The sequence below is a fragment of the Lagopus muta genome, chromosome 2 (assembly GCF_023343835.1).
Source record: "Lagopus muta isolate bLagMut1 chromosome 2, bLagMut1 primary, whole genome shotgun sequence".
Taxonomy (NCBI): Eukaryota; Metazoa; Chordata; class Aves; order Galliformes; family Phasianidae; genus Lagopus; species Lagopus muta.
Window position 1 is genome coordinate 22,563,395 of NC_064434.1, and position 11,132 is coordinate 22,574,526.

The 11,132-nt window shown below is 44.7% G+C and overlaps 1 protein-coding gene across 2 annotated transcripts; it reads right to left on the reverse strand.

Moving 5' to 3' along the window:
• Window positions 1-373: 373 nt before the first annotated feature.
• LOC125689592 (glutathione S-transferase) lies at window positions 374-10,251 on the reverse strand. 2 transcript variants are annotated; one of them, XM_048936987.1, is made up of 8 exons: window positions 10,136-10,251; window positions 9,805-9,887; window positions 6,358-6,464; window positions 5,253-5,304; window positions 4,870-5,002; window positions 3,675-3,816; window positions 1,799-1,930; window positions 374-959 (listed from the first exon to the last, which is right to left on the reverse strand). In XM_048936987.1, the coding sequence occupies exons 3-8, from the start codon at window positions 6,442-6,444 to the stop codon at window positions 837-839; spliced, it is 669 nt and encodes a 222-aa protein (XP_048792944.1). In that variant the 5' UTR covers window positions 6,445-6,464; window positions 9,805-9,887; window positions 10,136-10,251; the 3' UTR covers window positions 374-836. The 2 variants fall into 2 exon arrangements, with proteins under 2 accessions (XP_048792944.1, XP_048792943.1); XM_048936986.1 differs by lacking the exon at window positions 9,805-9,887 and having other exon boundaries at window positions 10,136-10,227.
• Between the last annotated feature and the right edge of the window lie 881 nt (window positions 10,252-11,132).

Consider the following 11,132-nt stretch of genomic DNA (forward strand, 5'->3'; position numbering starts at 1 on the left):
TAACTGGAAAGACAAAAAGAGTTTATGTCTGTATTTCTGAAGTGGACAGTGACAATTCCCATCAAATGAGGGTAAAGAATCTGAAACAGGCTTTATCTCAACAAGTCCTTAAAGCATCTGCAAACTCTTTTACTGAAAAGGTAAGCAGCCAGTGCAGTTTCTTTAGAGCTGCTTGAGAAGTAACAGGGAAACTAAAAGAGTCAAGTGGCATTCTCCTCACTGCAGCAGTCCAGCCATGCAAGAATAGGAGCAAGGAATGAGTAGCAGCAGACTAATTAGACACGTACTTTGATCTTTCAGCGATCAAAATCTAAGAGATTCATGTAAGGATTAAAATAGTTTCTTTCTTTCAGCCATAAAGTTACAGAGATCGTGAGATTTTTATTTATTTATTTATTTATTTTTAATACAGGCAGCAAATAAATGCACAGGGATACATTGAGTTTTGACCAGGTAAAGTAAAAAATGAATTATCAAATGTTATGGAGTGGCTCTTCTGGGCTGCAACTAATAAAAAGGGAGGGAAGAGGCTTTGTTGCAGTGCTTTGGAAACTACAGCTGAAACACTTCACCAGGCATGTACTGCAATTAATGGCTAACCAAACAGCAAACAGCAGTATATTTTATTTCGTGTAACTGATGGTAGCAAGAACTCTTGGTAATAAAACACTGCCTTCTGTAATCAGCAGGTCCAACAGCCTTTTACTCTAATCTAAATTGTCTTCCATCTCAAAGAGTATAGGGCACAAACCACAGAATAGATCTACGCAGTTTACACTTCAGAGGCACAGCTTAGGTAATAGACTACAGGCCCGTTATCTGTAGCAGCCACGTGACTAGAAACTGAATATTTTCCTCACATTAGCAACTGACTTCTCATCTGATGGTGGCTTCCTCTGGCTGCCAGGCTCCAAGAATTTTTTGATTGTTGGGATATTGCTCATTCTTCCTTTAAAAGCCTGTAAGAAGTAAGAAAGCCAGTGAAAGCAAGGAAATTATAATCCCATCCTTTTTAGCTTAAAAATCAGATGACTTGGATTTTTTATTCTCATACATTCATATTAAGCAGAGAATATTAGTAGCTACTCAGAGCCAGCTCAGCACTCAGTATTTTTCATGAAAAATGTATGCATATATATTTGCAAACACGTCTCACAATATATTGGTCTTTTTGGAAAATTCAGGTGTGAATAGGTGTGAATATTCTAATCAGAAATGGTGCCATAGAGTTTCCTTGGTTTTCCAGATGTGGATGGGAGAATTTAATATTAAAGAGTAAAAATTCATCTGCAAAAGGAGAAATTAAAAAAAAAAAAAAAAAAAAAGGAAAAAACACAACCTGAATCCAAATACTACAGATGTATTTGGGCTAAAAAGAATCTAGGGCAGGAGCACCTCAGTGCAAAACACCACATAAGACAAGAAAGAAGAAACATTTCTGTATACAGTTTCTTCAAAATGTAATTTTGCTAGCAAAAGTAAGCTGGGAACTTCAGCCACAGCAAGCCATAACCTCCTGTCCTGATGCCCAAAGCTGTTTGAAGACATGTTAGTGGAGTGACAGGACCATACTGGTAGAGTCAGAAAGTGAATTCCTGCCAGCTGAAAGCAACTGGGAGCAGCAGAGCTGAAGGAAGGTGACTGTGGGGGTGTTCAGCTTGTTTTAGTCAACAGAAGATCAGAGAGCTGCCAGCAACTCAGTACAATGGTTCAAAAGACTTAAACATCAATGAGCTTTTAAAGCTGGGCAGTGAAATGTGTATGTTACATTCCACGCTGAGATCAGATGATCACTAACCTGTAGCAGAGGGAATGCAGACAGTATATCAGCCTTAAGTTCTTCTGTCATTAAAATGGCTTCCAGCAGGTGGATGTCTGCCCAGCTTAGCTTGTTGCCAACAAGATAATCCTGACCATGGTCTTTTAAAGCCTACAAAATGAGAACAAATAAAGAAGTCATACAGTATGCAATGATTTTACCTAGATGTAACAGACAGATTTCTACTGAGATAAACAGCAAAAGAAATCCATGCAAGAACCCATACAGATGATTCCTATTACAATCCCACCTGCCAGAATTAGCGTAAGAAAGGCAGCGACTTCTGGGACAGACAAATACCTGGTACCTTGTTGCAGCTATTTCATACACTGCCAAAACAAGCTGCACCAAAACCTGACTGCTGAAGCCAGGGAAACTCTCAAACAGAGCATCAGACCAGACACCCTGCAGTGCTTTTGAATTACTATTTGCTGCTGATTGTTCAAAGTGACCATATCTAGGAGATTTTACTGTCAGGACTGCACAAGGCAGGGACTGCAGATCCTGCCAAGCTGAATCAATGGACCACTTAAGCGGCCAGTACAGAAGGAAAGTTATTAATTCTTCTGACAAAATTAGCTGGGCTAAAAGTCATGCAAAGTTTAGTTCTGTCTAATGTAAGTTAATAAAGATCATTTTAAAGACTTTTTCCCAGTAAACATTCACATTAAAACTTGTAATAGTTGCCTACGACGCCACAGACAGTACAGAAGTTGCATTTTTCTGGATTCCAGAAAGTTGTATAAAGATATCCTCCAAAATATTCTGATTCCCCAGAGCTAGCTTGTAGGAGCAGATCCCATGATGATTTTTTTTCTTGAAAACTCCTTCTCTCTCTGACCTCTTCCTTAACCTCTCTCTGTGCTCCTCCTGCGGAACCAGGAATTTGAGCCAAGCACGGCTGTGTAGCCTTGGCACAGACATGGAGAAACTGCTACGCTGGGAGAAAGCGCTGCAAGAAAGTCTGCACAGCACAGCCATGCAGGGCACAAACAGCAGCAGGAGGTGAGGATCACTGCTAGCTCTAATTCAGGAAGAAAAAATGTTAATAGACACAAAAATAAAAGAACCTAAAGAGAAAAACAAAATAAATAGCAAGTTGGTAGGAAATGGCAACATAGGAACACGAAGGCTTTGTTCCTGGGAGCAACAGAGAACAACCCTTCCTCCCCTTGACAAATCTTGCCTAGCAAAGACAGGGCTTTTGTTTGCTTTGAGTGCAGTTAGCTTACTAATGCTGTAGCTGATGGCTCCTTAGAGGCCACCTCGTTAGTGCCTGGTAGCCATCAGATAATTGCTTTCCTGCTTTTAAGCTAGATACATTCTGTTTGTGCACATCTCTCTGTGCACATCTAAGGGTACCCAAATAAAGCAATTCAGAAAAGGACAGTAATGATCTCTAGGTGACTTCCATTAAAGCAGTGGGTTCAAGAAAAATCACAAAATTAGGTCCCTAATTATAACAAGTGGTTGGATTTAACTGTAAACATCAAGGGTCTGTATACTTTTAAGCAGGGAGCTCTGAAGGCTGGCACGGGTATTTAAATGGAGCATTTGTGCAAAACAATGGGAGCTACCAGCCACTAAGCTACGTGCAAAAAGTGAAAGTCCACTGCCTGCAAACAACAAGGAGAATTTGCCCTTTGAGTAGTCTTTAAGACAGCAAAGGTGCTCAGTACTGAGATCAGCCCAGTATTACTTTGCAGCTTTCTTTTCCCATTGCTGAATGCTGGTTCCATCATACAGTCCCAGAGCTGTACTACCACCTGCCTTCAAGCTATGAGTGTGGGGCTGGGGCAGGAGGGCTGCACCCTGCTTGGCTGCCTTTGTGGACTCCTGATGTTTCACCCTTTACCTTTTCATAAACAGGAAAGTATCTGGTTGTAGCTCGTTCAGTGATTAAGGCAATATTCTTTTCTTTCACATCCGCTGCTTGAAAAGGGAGAACCATGATCATTCCCATCAGGTCTGTTGTTCCCTCCACATACATATCAATCCTGAAAGAAAAGGTTTAAACTCCCATTTTGATTATTTTCCTGAAATAGAGTACTTAAGAGATCACTGAGTAGGATGCTTGTTAATGAATGCAGCCTAACCACTGGTTCACTTTTTTGTTCTTCCACTTTGATTCCAGCTCAGGCTTTTTGTTTTCCCAAACATCTTCAGAAGCAGGCTCATGGTGTATGCAACAAGCAGAGTATAAACAGAGTCAAACCGATGCTCACATTGTTTTCACAGAATCACAGGGGGTTGGAAGGGACCTCTAGAGATCGAGTCCAAACCCCAAGCCCCCAGTTTTCCACTGATACCCTACTCATCTATTTTTTTTATAAGAAAAAAAATCACACGTGCAAGCTACTATGGAAAATATAACAGTTTTGATGTCAAATCATAAAAGGATCCAAGCAAAAAATGGCTGCCAACTGAATAGAATGATAGAATAGCATGGGTTGGGAAGGACCTTAAAGCCCATCCAGTTCCAACAACCCTTCTGCAAGCAGGGTTGCCACACACTTGAACAGATCAAGGGATGGAGCATCCACAGATTCTCTGGGCAACCTGTTCCAGTACCTCAGCACTCTCACTGTGAACAATTTCTTCTTCAGATCTAACTTAATCTAGCTTTATTTATTTTAAAGTCATTTCCCCTTGACCTGTCACTACACTCTCTGATAAAGAGTCCGGCATCTTTTCTGTAGTCCCCCTTTAAGCACAAAAAATAAACAGCCTTAGGCATTATAACTGTATTACTGCACTGCAGTTACGCATTATAACTGTATTACTGCACTGCAGTTACCCAGCAACACAACATAATTCCACTCTGGTAGTTCAGATAAGCCTGAATGTGGCCAGAAAATTCTAATGATATTGATATCTAACACCGCGAATCTCTTAGTGTCAAAGTCTGTTCAAGCTGCCTTTGGATCCGAGGGGACAAAGCACAAGTACGTTACGTGCGGCTTTGCACACAGTCATCTCAGAGCAATATTCTTCTCACATACACTAAAAACACTGAAAAAGTATAAGGACAGTATGTACTGCTACTGTACCAGGCTCTCTCCTTCAGGTCTTTCCCATGGAGATTGTATTTCCCTGCTATGTAGTTGAGGATGGCTCTGGTCTGCACCATCTTCATCCCATCGATTTCCACCATGGGCACTTGCTGGAACAGCAGGGATCCATCTGGGGAAAAAAACAAAGCAAACTATTCAAGCAATGTAGTACCACTGATTCTAAGGAACAGACTTCATAACATGTCATGACATTTCTAATGCTGAGTGATCTAAAGCTTTAACAAGGCAACCCGTTCTCTCAAATCTCTTTACAAGTCACATTGTATCCGAGATCTTACAGAAATCTCATCACTCACTAATAACAGTCAGAAGCACTCCCTTTGTTCTGTTGATGTGAACTTACTAGTCTGCAGACTCACCGTTGCGTAATTTTTCTAGGTCTTCTTTTTTTTCTATAAATTCTTCCTCAAACTGAAAAGTAAAGACAGAAAACAACACTGTGACACTCCAAAGTTAATGGGAAAACAGAAAGGAGTCTGGAAGCCAGACTCCACCTCTCCCTACTATTTCTCATACTTGTCATCACTGTGTTGGCAAATAACCCTGGGCTACACCATCCCAACCCATCAGTAAATGCACAGTGCTATCCCTTTAAAAAATCTTCTTCCATCATAAAGCTCTGCTCACTTGCATGCACAATTCACAGATAATGAATCATTCACTGAAAAGCAGCTCACACCATGTGAAATATTTAGAAGTTTTTAATATGCTATGCCTGTTCGGGTTACACATTTTATGCCTCTCTTTTTCTTATAGATGTAACTGAGTCATAGAATATTGTGCACTAGAATGGATCTACAAGGATCACTGAGCACAACTCCAGGGGGCTCTGGATTTTTGATTTTTGTCTGTTTTCTAAATGAAGAAGACATCTGAATGAGAGCACTTGTGCTCTGCAGCTCCTCTGTCAGCAGTACTCAAATTGAATGTGCACCACTAAAAAAGCCTTTTCTTTCCAGTGCAACACAGTGCCTAAGAAAATAGTTTCAAAGCATTGCATTCAAGCAGAGTGAACAGAAATTAAGATGCCTTTGGACAGCTTTCACCTGGTGTCAATCTAGATAGCTCCCCACTGGCTTCAGTGCAGCTTTGCTGATTAATCTTTGTCAGGTCCTGACTAATGAACAAAAACCACGTTTTTTGCAGATTGTGTTCTGAAGTTTCACATTTAAGATACAGGAAATTCAGACTGTTCTGGTCTGTAGCAAAAATTTAAGCTCTCCACAACACATACGTTTCAAAAATGAACGAATTAATGATTCTTTTTGCATATTAAAAGAATACCTTAAATAAAATACAAGAGAGTGTGTTACTGCATGTAAGCATTCTGCAGCACAACAGGTGATATTGTACCTATCTCTAAATATAGAAGTACTTGGAAAACCTTTCCGAAACCAAATCCTTATTTCAAACAGAAATTAATCTTATCACTTTATAAAAGAAGAAAAAAAATAAGGTACGAACTTCAACCCCAGCTGCTGCTAACAGCCACCGGATTGACTCCATCTTCCCTCTTCCTCTGGTATAGTGAAGCTTAGGTTTCCCTGCCATGATTTCAGAGCTCTTCTTTCCTAAGAAATTCAAGGAGATATCTTAAAGAAAGCTTTAAAAAACAAAGAACAAAAAAGAAACACATAAAATGTTCTGTTCCAAACTATTAAATACATCTGGATGAACATTAAAGTAAAAGGACAATCAAGACCTAAGTACTGGGGTTTGACACAACCACAGCTCCTGGGGATTTAGTGGGGAGAAAAAATTGAGAATATGAATCAGTTCAACACAGAATTATTACCGAATAAAGCAATGCAATCTTTGCAGTGGCTGTTGGGTTTTGTGACAGCATTTAAGTCACACCGCACTAGAAAACCTGCTACATGAAACTGACCACTTTGTAACAATTGCAAGCCCAAGACACCAGCATTATTTTTAGCTCTCTCGTCATGAAGCTTGTTCTGAGCACTAGCTGAACCACATCATACATTATACAGCATAAGAACTGACTTCAAGATCCATTCCAATTTTATGAACAATTAAACTGTAACAGGTATGCGTATCTTATTGACTCTGAGAACACAAAGATTCATGCCAAACAAATGCAATCATGATCACCTCACCACTGGATAGATAAGGCCTGGACAATGCTCCTAGCATCAGCGACTGAAGTCAGACCACTAGATAACAGCTCAGGGATTGAACTTGGTCCTTTCAAAGTTTCACTACCACCAGGTGCAGTCACGTACCATGTTACAGACCTGGCAGCTGAAGTAAGCTTGACTGCTGCTGGAAACAAAGTTAACACTGGACTCTTCTCACTAATGAGTCCCAAAAGTCCCATCAGATTTAGTAAGAGAACAAACTCACAGACTGATAGCGGTGTTTCATCATCTGATAGTGTTTCATCATCAAGCCAAGGTTTTATCTGTTTTCTACGGGCACGTTTTATTTACTCTTGCATAGGCTTTACAGCATTCAATTAAGCCACAAAATGCACCTTTGGCCATAATCTCAAAGGCGCCAGTGAAAATGCAGAAATGAACAGCATAACAGTGAGAGTAGAAACTGCACATCCAAGCTTCTCCACTGAAGTTCTTTATGATGGCACTATCTTCAACATGCTCTATTAAGCAACAGCCATTGCTTTGCAGGAGAACCATAGTGCTCCAGCCCAAACTACAGGTCTTCCAAAGCTCTGCTCAGCTGACACCTAGCCTTTTATTGTATTTCCAAATACCTCAGTCTCTTCCACCAAAGTTCTAATTAATATATACATTTGATAACAAAGCCTTGGTTAAGACTTGACAGTTTAGAGTGGTAAACAGCCTAGAGCCATTTGGTGCCTAACTAATACTCAAATATCAACAAGGCACTTAGGGAAATGCCTTGTTACAGCTATCTCACCTACACACAGATCATGATATGCATCACTGAATTTCACAGAATTCTCTAGAACACTTGATAGCCCATGGCTTGGACAGGTGTACTCTTTGCTGGGCAGGCCCAGAGAGTGGTGCTGAATTGAGTCAAATCCAGCTGGTGACCATCTCAAGGGGTGTTCTCCATGAGTCAGAAATGGGGCCAGCCCTGTTTAGTGTCTTTACTCATAGCCATGAGGGGATTGAGCATGTTCTCAGTGAGTTTGCAGGTGACAAGTTGAGAGGAAATGCTGATAAACCTTGAGGTAAGAAGACCCTATGGAGGCATCAGGATGAGCTGGATCAATGTGCTCAGTTCAATTGCATGAGCTCCAACAAGACCAAGTGATGAGTCCTGCACTTGCACTGCCCATGCAATGCCACAGGCTTGGGGCAGAGGGACTGGAAAGCTGCACAAAGGAGCTGGGGCTGAACAGTGACAATCTGCTGAACAAGAGCCAGCAGAGTGTGCCTTGATAGTCAAGACCAGGCTTGCATCAGAAACAGTGTTGCTATCTGGACTAGGGAGTTGATTGGAGGGAATTGATAGGGAGGACTAGAGAGCCTCTCATTCAAGGAGAAGGACAATCAAGCCCTGGAGCTTGTCCAGAGAAGAGCAAAGAAGATGGAGAAGGGTCTGCTCCACAAATCCTATGAGAAGTGGCTGAAGGAACTGGGGACATTTACCCTGAGGAAGAGGAGGCTCATAGGAGTCATTGTCACTCTCTACCAGTCTCTGAAAGGAGGCTGTGGTGAGGTGGGGGTTGGCCTCTTCTCCCAGGTAACAGCAATAGGATGTGAGGTAATGGCCCCAAGCTGCACCAAGGAGGTTCCGGATACTGGATATAAGGAAACATTTGTTCTAGAACAAGTTGGTGATGCACTGGAACAGGCTGGCCAGGGAACGGATGCAGTCACTATTCCTGGAGCTTTGCAAGAAAAGCATAGATGTGGCACTGAGGGTCATGATTTAGTGGACTTAGAGGTGATGGGTAGACTATTAGACCAGACAATCTTAAGAGGACTTTCCCAACCTTAATGATAGTATAATTCAATACACACTATTTCTCTTTCCTCTAGGGGGTGACTTGCACGACTCCAATAAAAGTAGTGCTCCCAAACAGCATTTCTTTCAGAATTACTTCATTCCATGGTGCTCCAGAAATAGGTGACGCTCTCCAGTCCACTCTCCTGAGGACAGAGCTGCACTCGGGTCCTCACACCATGGACCAGCACTGGACGAGCACTCCAACCTCCAACATGTGCGTACAGGCTGGGAAACGCACTACAAGGGCAGGCTAGCTAAGCAGAAAGAGAAAACTTCCCTGACCTTCCCCAAAGCACAGGGACAGCTGGTAAAAAGCAACCCAGCCAAAGCCACGCTCGCCAGCGTCAGCAAAAGAACCTCTGTACCAGGCTGCACTTGTCCATCACAGCTCCCTCACACACCGGCCAAGGCCTGAAGCTCTGGGGCACGAGAGGAAGAGCAGAGATCTTCCAGCAATGGCACCGCTGAGGATCAGCTCTGGGCTTTGGGCTCAAAACCTACTGTGCTGGCACCGCGCTGAAGGGATTCTGTTACCGCTCTGCAACACACCTCCTTGGAAAGCATCGACTCACATCCGCGTAGCAAACGTGTACCTTTCCTGAGCAGCACTGCTGGGCCCAAAGAGAGTCACAAACCACCCACATCTGCTGCCATGGGCCTCCGAGTGGCCCAAGCCATACCACAGCGACTGCTACAGCTGTGAGCACTGTCTTCTCGGTTCTTTCTTTCTGTGTGTGTGTTTTGTTCAAAACAATTCTATTAGCGGCCTTCCTGGAAGAAGCACAGAAGCAAACTTCCGAGCCCGTACTCAGTCCACCGCCCGAACTTAAACGCTGCCCGGGGCGATGCTCTGCTCCCGCACACATTCCTACGGGCTGCTCAGGCAGAAGGACCTCAGAACACAGACCCTGCCGCAGCCAGCCCGGCCTTGTGACTGCAATTGCTTACCAGAGGGCTGTTTCCACTGGAATTCGAGCTAAAAGTTCCGATCCACGAACTATTCCTTCCACCGCCCGAGCTGGAAAAGGCGCCTGGAAGAGGACAAAGGCACATCGCAGCCCGCTATCGTAAGGCTGAGCCGAGCACAGCCTCTGGGCTCCGGGCTCTCGGCCGATCCCACCAGAGCCAGCTCCGGCCACATGCCAGCCCGCCACAGGACCACATCCAGCGGCCCGGCAGCACCTCCCTCTCCCGTCTTCCCTGGACCACTCGGAAGCCCCGCACCGGCCGCCACCCCTCAGTTCGGTCCCAGCCCAGCGCGCCACCCCGCCCCCAGTACCTCCGCTGCAGCTGACCGCCGCCCCTCCGCCGCCGCCGCCGCGCAGCTTCCGGCTCGCCCCCGGAGTCCCGTGTCGGCGGTGGGCGGCCCCGGTGCTGCGCGCTGCCGAGTGCTGGGGGGCGGAGCTGCGCCACTGAGGGCCCGAGCGCGCAAAGGGGGACGAGGCTTCCCATAAGAAGCTGAAACGGCTTCGGCTCGGTGGGGGCGCTGCTCGGCAGTCAGCTCTGCGCCAGTGAGGAATCGACAGGGCTTTCATCAAAAACCCAAAGCGCAGGGCCGGGGCAGCCCTTGGAAAGAGGCTTAGCTGAAAGCAGGTGGCGTTAGCAGGAGTTTCAGGGCCTGGAGGTGGCCCAGCTTCACGCTGGCAGCGCTACAACATCCACATCTTTCTGGTTTCTGCTGCTGCGTTTACACACGTGGGTGATGAGCTGAGCACGGAGTTTCATACTCCACTTCCTTGCTGGCCTCTCAGTACAGCTGGATTTCAGGGACTGTTACACACAGCTCAAAACTGAGTTCAGTATCAGCTGGCGGCAGTCAAGGCAAAGCTACCTGTGTCAGGGCCCTGCTACTGCCTGAGGCCAGGCAGAAACCTCCTTCCTCAGCCATAACAGCTTCTCAACTCTACAGCTGGCCTCAATCATTCCTCTTTCCATCGAGTGCTCATGGCAGCCACAGCTGAGTTTTTGCTAAAGGAGGTATTGGAGAAGCGGCCGTACAAGAGGCTGAAATGCTACTGACAAAACAGAAGTGCAGCAGAACCACGATCCCAACGTACACCAAGCCGAGGAACAGCTCAGGTCAGAGGAAAGCTGAATTCAAACAGTTCATCTCCCTTAGGCCAGAACCTGCAGGTTCTGCCAAGCTCTTTCCAGGACGGGCACGTTGTCCACTGTTCAGGCTAAGCTCCTACGTATACCAGCAATGCTAGGAATCACCAGTAAGAGAGAACAGGAGAGCCCTCGGATGAGTCAGTAGCAGCAAGGAGTCACTGAAC

Excerpts from the sequence above, each read along its gene's own strand:
- LOC125689592 (XM_048936987.1), bottom strand. The coding sequence starts at position 6,444 with ATGGCAGGGAAACCTAAGCTTCACTATACCAGAGGAAGAGGGAAGATG. Across the intron at positions 3,817-4,869 it reads GACCTGAAGGAGAGAGCCTG|GATTGATATGTATGTGGAGG; the intron begins GTACAGTAGCAG and ends CTTTTCTTTCAG. Across the intron at positions 1,931-3,674 it reads ACTTTCCTGTTTATGAAAAG|GCTTTAAAAGACCATGGTCA; the intron begins GTAAAGGGTGAA and ends CTCATTTTGTAG.